Source organism: Octodon degus, unplaced genomic scaffold (genome assembly GCF_000260255.1).
Source record: "Octodon degus isolate 3935 unplaced genomic scaffold, OctDeg1.0 scaffold00235, whole genome shotgun sequence".
Lineage (NCBI taxonomy): Eukaryota > Metazoa > Chordata > Mammalia > Rodentia > Octodontidae > Octodon > Octodon degus.
In genome coordinates this window covers 2,668,869-2,685,806 of record NW_004524811.1, presented here as the reverse complement: position 1 = coordinate 2,685,806, position 16,938 = coordinate 2,668,869, and the positions used below count along the sequence as shown (strand labels likewise).

Genomic DNA, 16,938 nt, shown 5'->3' with positions numbered 1-16,938 from the left:
CCCCTGGGCCTCAGTGGGAGGCACTGTACGTGACTGGCCAGCACAGCAGACTCAGAGGAGAGGGACATGTAGACCTTAGAAATGGGCAAGGAATTCTAGAATCCTAATTACCCAGTCGATACTCTGGAAGAGCACTGAGGTAATATGGACTTTAGCAGAGCTCTTCAAAGAGTCAGAGCAGGGGTGCTTGTGGCCCGGCCTAAAGATGGTACTAACAATTGAATTCATTTCCCCTGATTAGCTCTAATATACATTTCACTGTTGCTTTGTTCAAAAACAATCCATACATAGCATTTTGGCTGATATGTTGCTTATATTTTTTTTATTCTATAATTGTTGCCATCTTTTTCTCATTTTTGGTTTATTAATGAAATCTGATCACTTACCCCACAAGATGAACCATACTCTGAATTAGGCTGATTGCTTCCTTTGGTACCACTTAACATAACAATGTTGTGTCTTATGAAAACTGGTGATAGGAGCTAGGGGCTTGATCACTTTCGAAGGCAATCTCTGCCTGTCCCACTATTAGTGATACTAAGACGCTGCATGGTCCAGGTGTCAGCCTTTGTCCTCCGTCATCTCCATCTGTGTTTTCCTCAGGGACTTTGACACCCAGTAGTGATTGTTTCCTTAGGGATTACAATATGGTGGTTTTCTAATGTTGCTAATTCTAGTACATTTATTCTCTGAAGAGCTGAAGAGCTGAGTTCATTAAGTTCTTGTAGTAGAAAAAAGATAGAATTTTTAATCCTTCAGTTTTATCAGTTTCCAGAAGCATGAGTTTATGACTAGACCACTGTTGTTAGCCTCATGGGCTGAGGTCAGTCCCTTGCAATCCTCATGCTGTATGCTTGAATGGTCCTTCTTGGTTCAGTGAAAGCTGCTTCCTTTGAGAATCTCACTAGTCTTTCTTAACTTTTTTGCTTTCTGGCTTAGTAAAATAGCTCTAACTCACCTGGTGTGTTTCCTAGTCAAACTCACAATTTGACATTTACCCAAGGCATGCTGGTTCTTTTTAGTCAGATTATTTATTTTAAATGTTATTTTTTCCATAATTTTATTGAGAAACAAATAGCAATGAGACAGTTTCAAACCAAATTGGTAGGACAGTTTCAATAATTAACACATTGCATACATTCTTCCTAGTAGTTAATTGCTGTACAAGATGCGGACTTGAGATCCTATTTACAGACACCATTAGAACAAATCATTCTATTCATTAAGAGAATGTAACTATATGTCTATCCTAACCACTTTGAATACACAGATAGAAAATGGACATTCATCTGTATACCCTTTTTTTTGTTAAGTTCCATCATTTAAATATTATAGGTGTGTAAACTCAGCAAAATATTCTAAAAGAGTTCAGTAATCCATAATAGTATTGGGTCTTCCGCTTGACTTGCAATGTCAGAAATTGTTGACCTGAGTCCCCTACAGCTCAACATAACAGCATGGCTTTACTTCTTATACTTCATTTTTATACTTTTCTGCTGGATGGTTAAGATCAAGATAAAGCAAGACCTATGCAACAAGAGTTGTAGCTTTTGGGTCTGATAAGGTCAGTCAAATCCCCTCAGGATTTATCCTGAGATCCTGTACCTCAGATTGTAGATCTTTTGTCAGTGTCAGCCATATGGATGAGTCATGGCCATTGCTTGGCCAGTGTGCTCTCTGTGAAAGCCTGAGAGAATGTTTTCTCTTCATATGACTTTCCTTAGGCACACTCTATATCATCGATCACTTTCTTCTTTGGCCCTATAATCTCCTTGATCAGAAAATTTGGGACACTACTGAGTTACATGACATTACAGTACAAGTTTAGTCAGATTATTTAGAGACAATCACAGAGCTTGGTTTCTTTTCTTTCTCTCTCCCTTTTTTTAATGCATTTGGTACAGGGTCTATAGGGACTATGGGGTCTCACTACATACATCGGAATCATAGTGATTCTCCTGTTTTCAGCCTCCCAAGCACTGGGATTACAGGCATGCACCACCACGCCGAGACTCAATTGCTATCTCAGTGTGCCCTGGGAGCTGGGCCAGCACAGCAGGCTGGGAATCGAACCCCGACTGTTGCGCTCTGCCTAAGCAGGCGCTTTAGTATGCTGAGCTTTGTGGCCAACCCACAATGCTTGGTTTCTAATTGCTGCTGGATTGTCATTGCTTTTAGGCTTTTCTCAATACAGAAGGGCTGCATACAGGTACATATGTGTGTGCCTACATATGTGTGTGCCTGCATATATGTGTACTTATATGTGATGAGTTTTTGTAAGTAGTTCAAATTCAAATTTGAAATCATTAAGTTTTACTTTTTTTAATATATATTTTAAGGAAAGGTCTAAAGGGTGTTCACGGTCTCACTATTAGATTAGACTCATAGTGATTCTCCTCTTTACAGCCTCCCAAGTACTGGGATTATAGGCACGCTACCATATCCAGTCTCAATCATCATCTCAGCATCCCCCAGGGGCAGGGCCGGCACGGCAGGCCTGGGGAATCGAACCCCCAGTCCCTGTGCCTGCTTGCAGGCACTTTAATCCACTGAGCTATTTGGCTGGCCCTAAGTTTTACTTGATTTTTAATTTTATCAATGTATCTGTCTTCTGTACTGAATATCGTGACTCCTACCAACTGAATGCTTCTTAAACTGTGGTGTGCATTACGAGTAGTCTGGGATAAAATTGCATATTCCTTGATCCCATTAGGTCTTCTCAATATGAATCTCTTAGAGTATGATTCAAGAATTGGCCTTTTTTTCTTTTTTGCAGTACAGGGTATTAAACACAAAAGCTTGCCCTTTCTAAGGAATTTGTCTTTTTAACACCCTACAAATTAGTAGAGGTCAGGGTCTACCTTTTATGAAACTGTCCTATGGGATCATTGGTGGGTGCTTTTATCCAGTGCTTTCACTCTAGTAAAGCAGTAGTTTCTTTAAAACACCCTAAGAAACTGAATTCTAGAGAAGCATTGTGGAATATTGGGAAAACACTAGGCCTGGTCATGACTCAGAGTTAAAGTTCTGACCCTATTGCTGGCAAGCTTTGGCGCCTTGGAAAAGTCCCTTTATGTTTCCCCACCAGAAAATGGGTACACTGGTGTTTGCCTGTGTGAGATCAAGTGTGGTCGTACTTTGGAAAGGGTCAAGTGATATAAGTATATGGAATTACTGGGGGGCAGCCAGTTTTCCTTCCATGCTATAGGCAATATGTTTTAAATTATTCCAGAAAATTAGTAGTCTTCGTTTTCTTAAATAATCTCTCAGCCATTTCTGTTTTCCTAACAGATATCTTTCTCATTTCTAGGACTGAAGGATATATCCCAAGTAATTATGTAACAGGAAAGAAATCAAACAATTTAGATCAATATGAGTAAGTAAATGTTTATTTTTTGAGCGTGGAAAATGATATTTTTTTCATTTTCCAGTTACATAAGGCATTTTGAAGACTAATGGATATTTTTTACTATCTTTAGAAAGTGGTTCCAACATATCCTTAATTCAGTTGTCTGGCATGGTAAAAAAACTGAAAATTAGTACCCATAATGCATTTTTCCTGAAGGTATTTGGGTGGAGTTCTATAAGCATTCACAATTGAATTGATTTTAAATAAATCACAGTGTAACTGAATTTGAAATACAGATCATTGTTCATTCATTAGAAATATAGGAATAACATTTCCAAGAGCAGCTTTAAAATATCATATTTTTGTCTTTTTCTGACTAAAACAATAACATAGGATTATTGTTTAAAAAATCTTGAAACTGGAAAAAATCTAAGAAAAAATTACTCATAAATCAGTTAATTTTGTCTATATTAATATATTTCCTTTCAATATTTTTATTATTTTTAAAAAGAAAATCATGTTGCTTTTACCATTTTATATCATTTTTCTGCTGCAATGATATATTATGAGTAAATACATCCTCTTACTATTAATTTTCTTTTGACATTATTTTCATAGCTGCATTCCATTTCATTCTATCACAAATTAATATCTAGAAAAGGACTAAATAGGAAGTGATACATCTTTTTAAGTTCTTAAAAGTGATTTTTAGAAATAGGTAGAAGTATAAACAATATACAATCATGTGCCACTTAAGACATTTTGACCCAAAGTGACTCTGTTTGATAGTGGCCCTACGAGATTGTGAGCAAGCTGAAAAATTCCTGTTACCTAGTATTTCCTGTACCTTTCTAGGTTTAAATGTATTTTAGATACACAAATAATTGCAGTTGTGTTACAGAGTTGTGCAGGCTTGTAGCTCAGAGGTGATGGGTTCCAGGTACCACAGCCTGGGTGTGCCGTTGTCAAGCTGTGTGTGAATATAGCTACGATGTTGGCACTGCCTCACGGCGCGTTTGCAGGCGTCCTTGTCGTGGAGGCACGACTATCTGGATAGAATAGGGTAAGAAACCAAAGCCCTTAGAGACACGGAAGGTCCTGAAAGGTGAAAACTTGAACCTGATTGCAAGGCTAGGATAGAGAACTCACTGGGAACTGGGGAGGTGGATGCTTGAGAAGCAGATAATCCCTTTCTAATAAGGGGAACTCCACTTAGGACTCTTGGGATTTCAAGGAAGGATTTTTAGTGCCAGGGTTTATGATTCATGGCCATGAGCATTTTGGTTATATTGTCATTTGGAAATGTAATCACTTATGAAGGGTTTCCTCCTCTGCATGACTCTGCTTCTGCTTTGTGTGGCCTCTGGCATGGGAGTCCCCTCTGCGTGTGTGCTGGGGCCAGGACTCCGTGTGATATTGTGCCACACCCAGGCAGATGACAGGGGAAAGGTGTATTCTTTGTGAGCAAGCAGTGTTCTTCTTCTGTGCTGCTTTCCTGCTACATGGTATGTTTTGCATTATTTTAGCCATAGCCCAATCTGTAATGCCTCTTCCATGTCCCCATGCTAGAAAATAAGCCTTCCATCAGCTACTGAGTCAGTCATTGTGCTGTTCGTATGGGTCGACTGATGGGGAATCCCAGGCCACAGTCTGTCCCTGGCCTGGATCTAGGACTGCCAGGCCCAGGGCTGCTAGGGCTCTTAGTAAACTAGTTCTGACCTCCGCACCCAGAGAACAGTTGGTGAGGAGATCAGAACAACTGCTGACAGACCAAGAGGGGTGTTCTCCATGGAAAGGTACAGGAAGAAAGTGCAGAAGGATGAAGGCTTTGAATGGACAGCTTAGGAGACAGCTCCACGAGTGAAGAACAGGCAAAGGGTAATGGCTGTTTGGTTGGTCATTTTATATTTTTCCTTCATATTGCCTTGTTTTCTTTCATGAAGAAAATTTACCCTCCCCAGCAAGCCTGGTCAGGCTCTGGCCTTTCTAGGAAGGATTGTGACCAGCCTCTTCTTCCCCTTTGTCTAGATATTCTATGAAGTCCTGTTTCTCTGAGATGTCCAGTTGACCAGCTAGTTCAAACAACTGGATGTTAGGGCTGTGATGTCTGAGAATATATTGACAAGTTACCTACCAATCCTGGACATAATTTCCAAAGGTAGAGCTCTGACAGTGAAGAGGTTGACGTCTGATGAGCTTTGTCTCTGTGTCAGGTTTGAGACAGAGGTGTGTGGCTGCCCTCTCTGGCTCCTTCACAGGCTACCTGCATGCATGCCACTTTGTGATAGGATGAATCTTTTTCTCTTTGCTTAGGTGTGTCAGTCTGTTGTCTGTTGCTGTGCTAAAATACCTGAGGAAATCAATTTATAGGAGGAAAGATTTATTTTGCCTTACAGTATCAGAGGCTTTTGTCTATGGTTGGCTGGTTCCATTGTTGCTGGCCTGTGATGAGGCAGAACACTATGGCAAGGTGGGCACCATGAATCAAAGCTGCTCAGCTTGTAACCAGGAAGCAGAGAGGGGAAGCGCCTCAGGCCCCAGTGTAACTTTCAGGGACATGGACCCAGTGACCTCCTTCTTCCAACTAGGCCTCACCTTTTACAGTTTTTACCACTTCCCAATAGCAGAACAAACTAAGAACCAGGCCTTCCACATATAAGTCACTGGGGAATATTACAGATCCAAACTGTGACAGTGGGGATAGGTATCATGGGCTAAGCCATGAAAAGCCATTGGGAAGTACCCATCAGCTGATTTGTGCCTACCTCTTTATTCTCTCTTTCCTTCAACATACCTATAAAGTCTGAGCTTCACAAAAAATACCTAAGACAATTAACTTTTAAAATAATTTTTTTGTTGAAAATCTCATCTTTATTTGGTACAGGGTCCCATTATATAGCTCAGACTCATAGTAATCCTCCTGTCTCAGCCTCCCAGCGTTGGAGTTACAGGCATGCACCACCATGCTCAGTTTAAATGGCCAGCATAGCATACCCAAGGCTCCAGGGCCAGTGCAGCATGCAGTGCTGGAGACCAGTCCCAGGTCCTGTGCTTGCCAGACAGGCACTTAAACCACTGAGCTATCTCCCCAGCCCACAATTAACTTTCAAAAACACTTACTTTGATTTGTGTTCTGAGGTTCCAGTCTGTAATCTATTTGGCTCATTTTATGCCTGTGGCAAGAAGCACATGATGGTTGGAATTGTGTATGGGGGAGAACTGCTTACATCATGGCCAGAAAGCAGACAGGAGGAGGCAGTGGGCAGAGTCCCACAGTCCCCTCTGAGTGCATAGCTCTATGACACAAGGCCACACCTACCATAAAAGGTTTTACAGCCTTCTAATAGTGCCACCCTGGGGACCACACCTTTAACACTTAGGCCTTCTGAAGATATCCCAGATCCCAACTATAATATCCCAAGGATGGAAGCATCCATTTCATGGAATTGAAAAACACCACAAGAATGCTCTGTTGGAACAGGATTCCAGTGAGTATGCTCTCTGTGCAGTGAGTTCTCTAGTTCCCCTTATTTTTTTTATTAATTAATTAATTTATTTATTTTTTATTTTGTGTGTGTGTGGCCACCAGGGGGCGGGGCTGGCTGGCATGTGGTGCTGTGGGATTGAACCGCAGTCCCTGTGCTTTGCTTAGCTTAGCTTGTTCCAAGTAGGTGCTTTAGACCACTGAGCCATCTCACCAGCCCCTCCCCTTATTTTTTAACCCTTCCCAGTAGATGGAATGTAGTAGATTAGGAAGGGACATCCTTCTTTCAGTCTTTTAGGGCTAATTTCTCCATGAGAAGATTAGCTTTTCTCATTTCCTGCTCTTGAGCTCCACTGCTTACGCTGTCTGTGAAGATGTGGGGCTGGATCTTCTGTTGCCAGCAAATAGAAATGTCTCATATCTCACATCCTACTAGTTTAAAATGTATAACATTCTACTTATCTTTATTTAACTATTTTTATGACTTTTTGGCACCTAAAAATGTTTCATGTATCAGTGGGGAAGGCTCAAGGCTAGAATTCATTTCATTCTCCTACTGTATTGTATTTCTCAATTGCATTCAGAAATGGATTGATCAGTTTCATTGAACTCAGTCTCATTTCATGAAGCAGAATACATAGTAATAAAATGTTGAAAATTCTGAGCCTGGTTCATGACATCAGATTCCAAATAAAATATATTGGGGCTGGGGAGATAGCTCAGTAGAATAAGTGCTTGCCTGGCAAGTTCAAGGTCCTGAGTTCAATCGTCGGTACAGAAAAAAAAAAAAAAAAGAAAATCTTGTTATTCCTAACTTATAAAGTGTATTCTGCTGCTATGAAGAATCCAAACAGAAAGAGATCTTGTAGTTTCTTGTATTTTGTTTTTTGTATTTTTTTTGCTTTCCTCCATTAGGGAATCCTTCATGTTCACTCCTCCAAGGTGTTTGTTGGGCCACAGGCAGGTGCTGGGTCTTATGAAAGAATGAAATGGTGGTGGGAACACCAATGCTCCAGTGGCTTCCAACTGGCTTGCTCACATTTGAAGTCCCTGAGTGTGTTAAAAAGCATCTAACAGAGGCTGGGGAAATAGCTCAGCAGCATAAGCACCTGCTTGGCGATTGCAAGGCCCTGAGTTCGATCCCTGGTATCAAAAAAATAAATAAATAAATAAAGAAATCCTACAAAATGAAGTCACATGAAGGGATTAGACTGAGGGAGAGTCCCTCTGAGGATGAGGTGGGAGATGGCACCATCAGGAGAAGGGCTTCCCCATGGGAAATAAAGGGCATGGACCTGTAGGGTGTGGCTTGGGGCAGGGGGAGGGACTGGAGGGAGAGAAGGAGCTGCTTGGGTGACCACAAGAGATTAGGGGTGCAGGGAGGCAGCATGTCTGGAAGAGCCGGGCAGCCTGCACTTAAAGTTCACTCCGTTTCTCCTGTACACTGAGTGGAGAGCCAACATAGGGACTTGAAATGAAATCTGCATTTCATTTGAATTCAAGCCACTGTAAAGTGATGCTTCCTGCATGCTTGAATTGGTGTAATAACATCCATTCTTGCTGCAATTACAATAATGGTGCATTAAAAACAATTTTTATGTTAAGTAATGAACAATTTACATAAATCATGACACATCCTAACTGATATACATAAAACTATAATAATTTGCAAAAAAAATCATGTGAAAAATTCAAGCTATGATGCCTCAAGTAGAGTTTGATCTCATTTTAATGAAATAATAAGAATGTTGACATACATGTATTATTTTAATAAAATTATGGGTAGGAAAAGGCCTGGAATACTTACATCAAAACATTAGTGTTGTCTATTGAGGTGATGAGTAATGTCTTGCATCGTTCTTATTTATTGTATTTGTTATTGATGAATTTATTAGTCCTTCCTGTAAAGATAACCTGTGAAAAACGCCTTGTAAAATTCTGAGGGCTTAAATATCTATGTATTTTTCCCCTTTAGATGGTATTGCAGAAACACAAATAGAAGCAAGGCAGAACAGCTCCTCAGAACTGAGGTGAGTGTTATGCTTTCTTGGTGAAAGGTTCAACACAAGTTAATTTTAATGAGTATCTTATAAGTGGTCTCACATAAAAACATGATGCTATAAAGAGGTTTTCCCTAATGTTATTTAAAAGAAAACATTGGTGTTTTAGTTTACTGGGCTTAGTAACAAAGTGCCACAAACTAAGTGGTTCTGACATCAGAACTTTCTGGCCTCACAGTTACATAGGCTAGAAGCCCAAAGCCAAGGCAAAGGAGGGAGACCTGGGTCCTTCTGGGAGCTACGAGGGGAGACTCTTGTGGGCCTCTCCCCTTAGCTTACACAAGGCTGTTGGCTCTCCATTTATTTACATCCTCTTCACTCTGTACAGGTCTTTCTGTGTATACATACTTCATTTCATTAGGGTGCCAGTCATATCGAATTAGGGTCCACACTAGTGACTTCCTTTTAACTTGACAGCCTGTCTTCAGTTGGGTTTGGTGACAGGTGACAGTATTCCAGCTACTCTGTAGGCTGAGTCAGGAGGATGCAAGTCTTAGCCCATACTTGGCAAATTACCCAGACCCTGGATACACACACACACACACACACACACACACACACACACCAAAAACACTCATAAAACATCTATCTCTAATGTCCATGTAAGATCATATTAAAAAATACTGGGGCTTGGGACTGTAGACTTTTTTGGGAGGGTTATGAGGAAAGTGACACAATTTAAGCCTTAAGAGTAGACACATATACACAACATTTTCTTTTTTTTCTTTCTTATTGATTTATTACTTAGCATCTTGATTTTTGTACTTAAGTTGTTTTTCTTTTTTTGCTCAAAGTTGTTGTAGAACAATTTACATTGTATCATGTGATCTTATTTATCGATGAATTTTAATAATATATTAATCGCCCTTAGGAAAAATGTGCTGAAGTTCTCACACGATAGAAAAATAAAGGGAGAAGATCAAGTATATGCAGAGGAAATTGCACTTAGTTGAGGAAGAACCGAGTCTGGTTATGACTTTCCTATTCTAATTTCGTATCTGTGTGAGACAGAAGTACTACATTAGAAGATGACTGCGGCTCCCTGCATTTATGAGCTAGCTGGTCTGTTTAGTAATTGTTCTCTCCTGTTTATCAGCATCAGTCCAGGTTTTTCAATTGTTCCCGTAGTTTATGCTGCAAAAGTAACTACGGTGACTTTACTTGTTCAGCCAACCCCTAACAGTGTTCACCCCTGCAGGACCCCTGTGTGCCATCCAGCAGATCTCACAGTGAGAGGCCCCTGCAGAGGAGGGGGCAGCTAGGTGGCTGGGGTCCCGAGCCTCCTTTGCTACTCCCTCTGTGACCTGCAGCAAGCTATCCAGCCTTTCTACACTGTTTGGTTTTTTGTTTGTTTTTGTTCTCTTTTTTTTTTTTTTCTTCAGTGTCAAGGATTGAACTCAGGACCTTGTGCTCCAGGCAGGTGGAAAACACAATGTTTTATGCTACTGAGCTATATCCTTGACCCTGTTTTTGTTCCTTTGGGACAGGGTCTCACTATAATGTTCAGGATGGTGTTGAGCTCACTTATGTAGTTCACTTATGTAGCCTCAAATTCAGTGATCCTCCTGCCTCAGCCTCCCAAGTGCTAGACTCTCTTTCTTCTCTCATTCTTTTCTCTGTCAAGTGTGTGTGTGTGTGTGTGTGTGTGTGTGTGTGTGTGTGTGTATTTTTTCCTCATGAAGTAAGGCATGGATTAAGAGGCATTTCTACATTGCAAGAGTGTTATCAGGATTATATACGTTCACATATGAGAAAATTAGAACAGTGGGCTTTCAGGACACAAATGGAAGTTATTATATTTTTACTGATCAATTACCATAATTATTGTAATTGTTCTGATCAGGTGATTTATAGGATTTTATCTCAGATCTACTTAAGAATAAGAACAAAATTTACTTTACTTTTCAATTGTGAAACACACTTTTAATCCTAAAACAGTGTAAATGCTAGAGATTGACTTGACAAGATTGTTGGTAGGCAAGTATTTGAGGCTCAGTTTTTTTTCTGTTGCTTGGAACCTGTTAAGGATTTATCTGTTACCCATTTAGCATTGTCTTCATTCGCCAATATTCAAGCAGTTCTGACTTGATTTCCTCTGTTTAAGTACTTTGTGCCTCCATCTCTCCTTCTGCGCAGAGTAACATTTGACATCAAACTCCAGGGGAATTAAAGATATTTAAATACACTCTTATAAAGAGCACTTGATATTTACAGGAAAAATGCTGTATAGATGCAAAATGATATTGAGTCAGGATTTGAAGCTTATAGCAAATATGAACAATGTTTGAAATGAAACTCAATTGTTAAGATTTACATTTTCAATAACCATTTTCCCATGTGCGCAGCACCTATTGGAATTTCACAGTCTTATCTGCTAATTCTAGAAGGGTCCTCAGAGGACTCTGAGTTGTGGTATCTCACTTGGTAGGTGTGAACTTGGGATTGGAAGAGTGTGAGTGTGCTTTCTATAGTCATATTGCATGAGTGCAGAGTAGAAACCAGGAGGCCTTACTGGGAAGTTTCACTTCCACAAAGCAGGTTTTTCTAGGCAAAGGTAATAGTCATAAAATTCGGTTCTTGAATCTTTTGTATGGCACTGGGTTTTTTAAAAAAGGAATTTTTCACTTTGGATTTTAGGATAAAGAAGGTGGTTTTATGGTAAGGGACTCTAGTCAACCAGGCTTATACACAGTCTCCCTTTATACAAAGTTTGGAGGGTAAGTAATGCTGTTCTTTTACTTTTCTTTTTTTTACTTGTTTTATTTTGTTTTTTTAAGAGTTTTGTATGAACTTTCTGTATTGTTTACAAGTGTTTCTAATTTTCAACAAGTGCTGATTTCAATATTAACATTTTTCACCACCAAAATGTGTATATACTTCAGGAATATAAAAAATTGTATAAGGGTCTGGGGAGATGACTCAGTAGAACAAGTGCTTCCCTGGCAAGTGCAAGGGCCTGAGTTCAATCCTCAGTTCTGCCAAAAAAAAAAAAAATATATCCTTTTCCGCCAAAAGAAAAAAAAACAAAATGGTATAAATATTTTAATATTGAGATGCCACGTGATTAATACCAGTTACTTTTGGCCTTTACAATTATAAGAGGTGCACAAAGCAGTGGCCATTAGCTGCCAGACATTCATTACTATGATGAATTGCTGCTTGGGTAACTTTGGTCATTGAGGTTGCTACAGAAGCATTTTCAGTTTCTTCTGTAATGGCCAGCAATGTAACCAGTTTTCTGAACATGTGATATTCTGTAGGGGTTCCCCACATGAAGGTAACACTATCTGTTAAAAAAATATCATATGATTTGTCTTTCCTGAAGTGTATATTTTTTGGCAGTATCTATCAGTTATCTACCTACTTGTTAAAAATTGCCGTAAAAGCTTTAGAAATGTTCAGCAAATAATTATTATATTGCACTGAGTACTAAGTGAGCAAAGTAGTCCCAGATCTTCCCCTCCAGTATCTTAGTAGAGGATACACAGGCAACATGTGGGAAAAATGGTGTAGGAGGAAGGGATAGAGTGAGGGTGATGTGTGTGGGCATGGCTGGGGGGCACATGTCCAAGACATGCCTGAGTCATTCACGCTTGTCATCCTAAGTACTACATAAGCTGAGACCTCATACGTAAAGCAGAAAAAAAAATGGAAATAAGGAGAGGCTTTCTGACCGTTGAAACTACTTGATTCGAGAGGAGAGAGAGGATACAGAAAATCAAGGAACTAAAAAAAGTGTGTATAGCTGGGTTAGAGAAAGGGATACAGGTGTGAGAGCAAGAGAGACTTGAGAGGTAAAAGCAGAAGACAGCTAACATCAATGTCTTAGTTACTTTTCTCATTGCTGAGTCAAAATACCTGACACCCAACATTAAAGGAAGAAAGGTGGATTTTGGTTCACAGTTTGGAGAGGTTTCAGCCCATAGCTGGCTGGTCAAGACAAGGCAGGTCAGAGGAGCATGGCAGGAGAGAAACCATCCGTGATAGGATAGGCAGGAAAGTAGCAGCAGGAGCCCGCCTCCCTTTCCTCTTTGATTTCATCCAGGCTGCAGCTTATTGGTTGGTGCCACCTGCATACAGGGCAGGGTTTTTGTTTTCAGTAAATTTATTCAGAACTGTGCTAAAGCAGTTAGTGGACATATCCAGTACCACACACTCTTAATTTTAGTGTCACACTCCCTTGATCCAGCCACCTCTCAGAAGCTCTGCCTGTGACTGCATGAGGATTTGGGGAGACATTTGGATACAAGCCCTAATAATCAGCATTAAGGGTGCACACATTTATCTTGAGAGCAATGAGAACCATCATGAAAGCATTTTTAGCAAGTGATGACTAAAGAAGATCTGGATTCTGTAAAGATACTTAAAGAGGAATGTGGACTTTTAAAATCTAATATATTTACTTTGGGAGTTCAAGTGTTCTGGACATTTACAAATTTATCCCAATAGCAGAAACAAAAGGTGGTAACAACTAATGATCATTTTAAAACTTTGAGTTGTTGTTGGCTGGAGTTAATGAACCTTCTCTTTCAATCTCATGTAAGTAACCAAATACATTATCAGTGACCACTTTCAAAATTTGTCCCCGTTAATGTGAAAGGCAAAGCTAGGAAGAACATGGGGAAAAGTAAGACTTATGCCTGAATTAGAAGGAGCCGTGTAGAAGCAACCTGTGGTTGCCCTGGAGAAAGCATCTAAGAGTGAAGCTGCATTATTTCATCTCGGTTGTAACGCATTTTGATTTTTGTTATAGGGAAGGTTCATCAAATTTTAGGCATTATCACATAAAGGAAACAGCAACATCTCCAAAGAAATATTATCTAGCAGAAAAGCATGCTTTCGGTTCAATACCAGAGCTTATTGAATATCATAAGCACAATGCGGCAGGTAAGGAAGCTGTAATATCTATTTCAAATATGAAAATGTGATTAGCATGATCAGACATGTAATGTATTCTCATTGAGAGTTTTGTTGTATAGTTAGCTAATTGTAGGATATGATTGATACAAAATTACTGCATGTTAAGGAAATGATAGAGCCAAAGAAAAATGAGAAATATTATCAAGTTTCACAAGAAGCTCTGTTTTAGGGTCCGGGAGATAGCTCAGTAGAATAAGCACTTGCCTAACCATTGAGACTTGCTTTGTTGGGCTAGACAGTGTCACACTCCCTTTTGTTGGTGTTTGTCTTGTTACCAATCAGATTCTGAGCAGAGCTGAGTTCAATCCCTGGTACCGCAAAAAAAAAAAAAAAAAAAAAAAAAAAAAAAAAAAAAGCTCTGTTTTAAACTTAGGACAGGACTTATTTTAATGATATATGGGAAATATTCACATTTCTGCACTTTATATTCTTGATACTAAACTCAAATTCAAACTATGTCTATTTAAGCCAAGTATAGTGGCATGTGACTTTAGTCCTAGCAAGCTGTGAGGCTGAAGCAGAGATTGCTTGAACTCAAGGGTTCAAGTCCAGCCAGGGGAACCTAGAGAGATCCTGTCTCAAAATTTAAAAAGGCAGAGAGAAAGCTATCTGTTTTTTAACATAGCCCCAGGAGCTGTCAGATGAGTTGAGGATTTTATTCTATGCTATAGGCTTCCAAAGAGTGGTGTGTAGGATACTCCTGGACTTGTGGTGGGATGTCCAGTAAACCCATCATAAGTTCAAATAGCCTAAGTTAACAGTATATTCATTACACCTAAACAACTAAACTCCTGGTTAGCAACAGAGTCCGCTGTGCAGGTCGGTCCCATAGCTGACTGGAGCTGAGGATCCCTGTGGCCACCGAGCATTCCTTGAAGGTTCATACCGTACATTGCTAGCTCAGTGTCTGGGAAGATCCAGAGTCATTAGCTATGAAGATCCAATTCAGAAATCAAGTACATTTCCTACTGAATGCATATTGCTTTTATACAGTTGTAAGGTTAAAAAATTTAAGCCAAAATTCATGTCCCAACTGTAATCATGTGCTCAGTTTTCTTTCTGAATCTCAGCTCTGCTCAGAATCTCATTGGTAACAATATAAACACCAACAAAATAAAACAAAACAAAACAAAGCAAAATAACCCACAAACCACATTTATGCCTGCTGAAGTTCCTTAGGATGAAACAGTACACTGTGTAGCCTAACAAAGCAAATTTTTTTGCAAAGACTATTGTTCTTTTGTGAGTGCATTTTTACTTTTTTACTGAGCTATTATTTATCTATTTTTTAACAATTTTATTGAAAAACAGAGAGCAATGAGATACTCTCAAAACTGATTAGTAGGACAGTTATAATAATTAATACATTGCATATTATTGTCTTCTTAGTGGTTATTCATATCACCAGATGCAGACATGATATCCTGTCCCCCAAATTTTATCTTTTTAAAGTGTGAAGTTTTTAATATATTTCAGAGTTGTGCTGTCACCATAATCTGATTCTAAGAGCACTGTCATCATTGCCCAAAGAAATCTTGTACTCGTTAGCATTCACCATCCTTCTCCAGCTGAGCCCCAGGCAGCCACTGACCTACTTGGTCTGTAGATTTGCCTATTCTGAACATTTCATATAAGTAGAATCATGCACTATGTGGTCTGTTGTAACTAGTTTCAGATTCTGACAGTTTTCAGTGTAGTGTTTTTGACAGTTTTACATGTTGTATCATGTGTAAGTATTCTATCCCCCCTTTTAATTGAAAAATCTACAAGTTTATTGAAATAATCAGAAATTATCAAAATGCACAGGGTTGGTTACACAGGAATTACACAGGAAGTGCTAGTTATTGAGTTACCATTTGTGGAACCTAGCACAATATTTGTGGGATGGTTAGATTCTTAGGCCAACATATAAATCTACATTTTACTCTTTAATAAAAGTAATTCTGCAGTGACAAGACAGAGGGTCAGCTTCTCTAACTCCGAATCTAGGGACTCAGGATCTTAATCCCCACCTGTTGTAATAAGAAGGCAGCTTTCATCTATTTATGGAAACCAGGACATAGCTGGATGTATACAAACTGTAGATTTAATGAGCTTGGGGGGGGGGGCTGCTGAAGATATCACTAAAGATTCTGGAAAAATATAAATCTCCAATAAAAGATTTTGCTTTGATGAGTTTGCTGAGCATGACCCTTATAAATTAGCCTGTATAGTCTGCTTATGTCTAATATGTCCCAAGAAGGACTTCTGTGGAAGATGGAATTTCTAAGTTCAGGCAGGCTTTTGCATGAGGTATCCATTTCCTTTTATTGATAATGATAAACCATTGCATGTCTTGTGTTTACACTGGCTTCCGTGAAGAATGCTGATAGGAACACTTGTGTACAGGTGCTCTTGGAAATGTGCTGGGAAATAAATGTGCTTTCATTTCCCTTAGGTATCAGCCTAGGAGCGGATTTGCTAGATTATATGGCAATTCTGTGCTTAAAATTTGAGGAAATAATTCATATCGATTTATCCCAAGAAAACTTTGTATTTCCTATTATTTTCTTTCTTTCATGCTAGCATTCTCCTCCTTTTTTCTTTTGTGTTCTTGAATGGGACTTATGTTGGCCATTATTTTGATTCATGACAAACATATACTTAGCACTTACTTCATAGTAAAAAAAACAGGCTATGTTTTAGGAGACTGCATTGGACTGAAGAGTCATGGCTCCTGAGTCTTCTAGGTCTTACCCCCTAAAGGGGGACAGTGGTGTATATAATAGTTTTTAATTACTACAAAATGTGCTATAGTAGAAGAAATAGAGTGAGTGCTCTGGGTGTTTATATTTTCTTTCTTTCTTTTTTTTTTTTTTTTTGGCAGAACCGGGGATTGAACTCAGGCCCTTGCATTTGCCAGGCAAACGCTTATCCTACTGAGCCATCTCCTTGGCCTTCTGGGTGTTTATAGAAGAAGCACCTCCTATTTCTTATTTATTGCTATAGACAGCTTAGGTTAAAGGATTTAATTTCACTCATTTCTGATAATTGATGCTTCCCATTTACTAAAGTCTTAAAGTTAAAATCTCAATTTTTTTTTATGCAAAACTTGCTAACACTGAATTGTGTCAGGCAAATCCTGA

The 16,938-nt window shown here is 39.2% G+C and overlaps 1 protein-coding gene across 3 annotated transcripts in view; it reads left to right on the top strand.

Annotated features, from left to right (window-relative positions):
• Tec (tec protein tyrosine kinase) overlaps positions 1-16,938 on the top strand; it is a 150,537-nt gene that overhangs the window by 121,495 nt on the left and 12,104 nt on the right. For 2 of the 3 annotated variants that reach the window (XM_004645666.2, XM_023705997.1), the window contains exons 8-11: positions 3,311-3,376; positions 8,809-8,863; positions 11,531-11,610; positions 13,647-13,780. In XM_004645666.2, coding sequence (XP_004645723.1) covers positions 3,311-3,376; positions 8,809-8,863; positions 11,531-11,610; positions 13,647-13,780 — 335 coding nt within the window. The remainder of the gene's footprint in view (positions 1-3,310; positions 3,377-8,808; positions 8,864-11,530; positions 11,611-13,646; positions 13,781-16,938) is intronic. The other variant, XM_004645667.2, reaches the window with a different exon arrangement.